This window comes from Austrofundulus limnaeus, unplaced genomic scaffold (assembly GCF_001266775.1).
Source record: "Austrofundulus limnaeus strain Quisiro unplaced genomic scaffold, Austrofundulus_limnaeus-1.0 Scaffold497, whole genome shotgun sequence".
NCBI classification, from domain to species: Eukaryota; Metazoa; Chordata; class Actinopteri; order Cyprinodontiformes; family Rivulidae; genus Austrofundulus; species Austrofundulus limnaeus.
Window position 1 is genome coordinate 347774 of NW_013952899.1, and position 5528 is coordinate 353301.

The 5528-nt window shown below is 37.3% G+C and overlaps 1 protein-coding gene across 2 annotated transcripts in view; it reads right to left on the minus strand.

Annotated features, from left to right (window-relative positions):
- Positions 1 to 5528, minus strand: part of ripk2 (receptor-interacting serine-threonine kinase 2) — a 24166-nt gene that overhangs the window by 11676 nt on the left and 6962 nt on the right. For both annotated transcript variants that reach the window (XM_014025759.1, XM_014025758.1), the window contains exons 5-8: positions 3617 to 3666; positions 3369 to 3530; positions 1556 to 1641; positions 307 to 414 (exon numbers count right to left, since the gene is read on the minus strand). In XM_014025759.1, the coding sequence (XP_013881213.1) occupies positions 307 to 414; positions 1556 to 1641; positions 3369 to 3530; positions 3617 to 3666 (406 nt within the window). The remainder of the gene's footprint in view (positions 1 to 306; positions 415 to 1555; positions 1642 to 3368; positions 3531 to 3616; positions 3667 to 5528) is intronic.

Below are 5528 nucleotides of genomic sequence, written 5' to 3' on the forward strand. Positions count from 1 at the left end.
CACACACACACACACACACACACACACACACACACACACACACACACACAAGTTCAGTTTTAAGGAAAAATCTGTGCACCCAATAAAAACTTTCAAGATTCATTTAAATCCAAACAGCTGTTTCATGAGATTATTTACAATAAGACAAATAAGTAAACGCACACAAACACATTTACATTACATTTCAAGGAATTCAACATTAATGAAATAATAATTGTTACACATCTCATGTCTGCAAAAGGTTTGGTTTTGAAACTTTAGCTCCTAACTTCTATTTGCTGTAGGTGAGGATGAGGGAGTACTGACCATGGGCCACAGACCGGGTCGGTTCTTCAGGATGATCAGTGACTCCTGCTCGTTGCTCTTCTCACATACAGGCTGAGGAGAACAACAACAACCTGAAGTCCGCTTCAGCTGTCAACACAAGCCACCGACAGAACAGCATCGGATGGTTTCATAGAAAACAGACAAACAAACAAACAAACAAACAAACGTTAATTTCATAAAAGAGGAAATAAACTCATTTGAAATTTATGACCACAGATTTAGTTTTTTCTCTCCATATGAGCACTTCTACAAAACTTATCTGAAGTACTTTTAATGCCCAAATAACTATTGTGTCAATATTCTGCAGCAGAAACTAATTTTACTCAAATCTCAACCTAAAAGAGGGGCCTGGATATMAAACTGTGCATGTTTCAGTGTCAATAAAACTTTTTAAAGATAAAGGTTTTTTTTCTGTCAGCTAATTTAAAAAATATTAAATTAAAAGTAGAATAATAAGTATTATTATAACATTATTTTCTATTTTTCCTCAAACACAAAACTACAAATTACCACCAAGTCTATGAATTTGCCAACAGTCCTTACTGCAGACAGTTTCAGAACTAAAAGCAGTGATCTCACTTATGTGCTGACCCACACTCACACACACGTGCACACACACCCACACACACCCACACACAGAAAAGAGGAAGGATGTGTTTAAGGGGAAATGGCTTTTTTCCCCTTGTTTGTTTCAGTCGTTCGTCACTCTTCAAACAAAACAGTCCCAAATTACACAGTTTCAAATGTTTCTCCATTGATCTGAGTAATAATTAACTCTGAGTTTGTGTGAGAATTTACCAGACTACAACACAACATGTTGACCTTAAAGAACCTGTAACTTAAGCCTGATTAAAGGGATTTTCTGGACATTGTGAAGTGAGGTTCTGATGAGATGTTATGAACGTTACACCTAAACCATAGTTTGGTATGTACTTGTAAAAAGGTTCAGAACAAAAAAAAAAAAAGAGTATTTTAAGATTTTGTTTTTTATTTTAAACTGACTTACTCTCCAAGAAGCAGAAAAGGAAAAACAAACCAATTTAATTAGTAGCGAAGGTTTAAGGTTTTGAGTTTCAACAGTTTATTTAATTATTTAATCAACACAACTCAGTCTTTTTCTGTGGATCAGGAAATCTGTGTAAAATTACTAAGTTGTTTTGGACACCTCACAGTAAAATCCCTTGAAGCTTATTAAAAAAAATTAAAAAGTAAAATAACACTGACAGACCTTTGCCCTCTTGATCTGCAGCACAGCCTCCAAAAAGTCTATTTCATCAAACGTCCTCACCATGGGCTCCAGCTCAATCAAACATTCTGGAAAAYGTGACAACACACAGGTCAGCATCACAACACAAAGCACTGTGGTATCACTTTTTCTTCTTCTTTTGCGGTTTATGACCCACAGCTTGTCTGACTCAATGTGTAACCACAGGTTTGCTGTAAAACAACGATCTTATCCAACATCAGGTTGAGCAACAACATTGTTACCTTCTGTTGCTCTGGGTTAATGCTTCAATGGCCGTTCATTACCAAGCCAAAAAAAAGGAAGCTATTTTCAGAATTACACGTTTGAATTGTTTTTCTGTTACTCATCATTAAAACAAACCTAGTTCCATAAATATGAGTATCTGTTAGCATTTATTTCTTTGTTATTACTGCACTGTTATWTTTAACAACTGGTAGAAAGATACTCATGACCACTCAGCACATAGATTTGGGATGATAAGTAGTGTTGCATTTCTAAATTAAACGTTCTTCATAAAAACAAAATGAAACCAAAATGTCATTCTTAAATATTGATTTGGAGAAACAAAAAGTATTACAAATTAAAGGTCTAGCCATCCTCCAAATCAAATGATTACTTTCCGCAAAAGTTTTATTAAAGTCACTTCAGTGGTTTATGAAATATTTTGCTAACAAAGATATGATCGCACCTTCGCAGACAAAAGCAAAAGCTACTGCCTCTCTTCTGCCGGCAGTATATGCTCCAATAATTCAAAGATGATTTAGATTAAGGCCACTGCAGGACATCAGCATCACAGTTCACAACATTAACAATTTATTTTAAAAGGGACAATATTATGTGTTTCTCAGGCATATATTTAAATTCTATACCATAATAAAATAACTATGTAACTTTTAGTTGTTATTGAAACGTTGTTTATAGGTTGAAATAGAAAATAAACTCGACTCCTCATCATATCGGTTTCTAAACACCTTGAAATTGGTCTCTGTCTCTTCAAGAACCTCCTTCTGCTTCTGTCCTGCCCATTTCAGCACAGGATGATCACACACCTGATTTTGATCGCTGGGTGATTAACAGGCTTCTGCCCAATTTGAAGAGTTAATTCAATCACTGAATCAGGTGTGTTGGAGCTGGAAAACCTCTAAAACATGCAGGATAGCGGCCCTCGAGGACAGGAGTTTGACACCCCTGGTTTAGATCATTGTTATTTATAAATTATATATTTTTCTGGTATAAATCTGCTGTTTTACATGATTGTTGAATGAAATTAACATAATTATTAATTTGTTGTAAAAACATGACAGATAATCTTTGAAATAGATCCAGTTCAGCTGCTGTTTATCTATTAGTTTCTATAGAGGCTGTGAGCTGTTGCCCTTTTAAGATGCCATTTTTGCTCCTCCATGCTGTCACAGAKGCTACCAGTGKAYGGTATGGGCGGGACTCAGTCTAGTGATATTTAAGTCTATGGGGTGGGCTGAGAAGGACACACCAGACCCATGCCTAAAATCAGGAAAAGGAGGATGTATTTCTGTGAAATTGGATGCAGTCCCTGAATCTGAACACAGCCATGGCATATTTCTGTGACTAATGAGTGGCGAATATTTTCAAGAACTGAAACCAGTTGTTAAACATTTTTCTGAAATAATAAAGATCTAAACAGTAACGCTAACAGCTGAAACGGTTGAGAGAAGCAGGACTTTACCTCTGACTTGTATAGAGCAGACCTGGTGTATAAGAACTGCATGATTAACCTTCTGACCTGAAACAAACTGGTGTAGTTGTCTGAACTCACTCAGGAAAGAAGGTCGCTCGTCGGGATTAGAGGTCCAGCCGCAGGTCATCAGGCTGATGAGAGTCTCTCTGCTGGGGATGTCAGCTGACAAGTTTTCCAGGCTGGTGTCGGGACGGTTCCCACGCAGCACACTGAACATAATCTTCATGGGATTGGTCACCTCTGAACAAGCACAATAAGAAACTCAGATTACCTGAACGAGGGAGTTACAGATCCATCACTAGACAGGTTTGAGATTAAGAGGTTACCTTCAAACGGTATCTTCCTGGACAGCACTTCCCACATAATGATGGCGTAACTGCAGAAGAACAAAAAAATCAGGGAAGTTAGGGTGACATCACTGCTTTCAGACGGGATTCCCCTTTCAGTGAGGGGATTTTATAACAACTGACTGAGGGAGAGAGAAGCCTTTTAGGGAAGTGGGGTCACTAACGGACCAGCTGCACTGACCCAACTCGTTTTGGCCAACAGCAGAAAACACACAGCCACAGGGGAAAGTGGATGCCATTTATTTTTAGTTTACAACCATCACCACTTCCTGTTAAAGATTTTCTGACATCATTAGAAACTAATTTTTCTGGATCAGTCAACAGAACTTTAGCCTTTAGAACATCTCGCTGCTCTGATCTGTTCTGGTATGCCAACCATCTGAACTCTGACTCACCGTCACGGGCAGGAGAAACTCCTTTCACCGAACACACAGATATTATCTGAGTTTAAAACAAGAACATCCAGAGTTTGGACAAGTTTTACTGTCTTTTTAGAAAACTACTGACAATTTCAAATTTATTAAATCAAACACTTTTCGATGCAGGCACAATTCATGATGCATAAAAAAAATACACMGTTTTAAAAAGTGTGGGGTTTAAGTATCTGGACAAAAGAAAAATTGCTCTTTATCAGGGTTTAAAATTATTTTAAGCTAACTTTAGGTGAATAGAAAACAGTCTATCATGTACTGTTTATTAAACAACAATAAGCCAAAATGTTCTAGCTGTGTGGGAAAAATTAAGTACAGTAGACATCTGAAGTTCACAAATGTAGGGGTGCAACAATACAGAAAATTCATGTTTCAGTTTGAAACTTTAGTCTCATGGTTCAATATTTTTTGATACAAAAAAGAGAAATGTCCATGTCCTTCTTAACTTGTAATTTATCTAAATTAATTATTAACATTTGTTTAGCCTCAAAAGTACAGTTTTTAAATGAAATGTTGCTGAAACAGCAAGTTTCTCAGTGGATCTGCGCTCAACAATGCAGCCTAGGTGAAGCAGTCGAACACAGATCCACTGATCCTTCAACACAGAGCATCTTCAGAAGACAAGTTGATAAGATACATTTTAAAAATTTGTATTCTTCCATACATAGTGTGTACTGAATGGTTCCATACAGTTACATGGATTGTTGTAGCCCTACATGAGGTTTCTTCTCAGAGCACCCTCTAACTTTGAACTCACRGAGGAGGAAAAGTGCTTCCAGCTGAGAAGCACCATGTTACAGGATCACGTAATAATCCAGGCAGCGTTGGGAGCAGAATGTGCTGACGACAACGATGATGAATAAGATGTGTGTGTACRATAAAGATACTGTATGTAAATTGCAACAAAAATAAGAAAGTTTAAAAAACTGCGTAGGATTCAGTATGTATGTTTCAGTGAAAATGTGGGAGTTTCCACAAACAATTTTTAGTCAGTTTCTAAAGAAAAATCGAAATGAGTGAGAGCATGARCTCTGAACCTCGACTTCATAGGAGTTTACTTTACACCATATGATCCAACAACCAGGAATGATCTTAACAGCAATAACTCAGTAATGATGATCTGCAGGACTTTATCTGTCTCCCACACGACTGTGGAGGAATTCTGAACCTTGTTTCAATTCACCCAGACCTCTTAAAGTCCCACACAGCAATTCAATCAACTTTTAACTTTTTTAATTTTTATTATGACCCCCGCACGTGAAACATAAGCGGGAGTCGTATTGTTTTTGTACGGTTTATTTTTATATATTATATACTGTCTATACACTCACCGGCCACTTTATTAGGTACACCACGCTAGTAACGGGTTGGACCCCCTTTTGCCTTCAGAACTGCCTCAATTCTTCGTGGCATAGATCTATTGGATTGAGATCTAGTGACTGTGGAGGCCATTTGAGTAC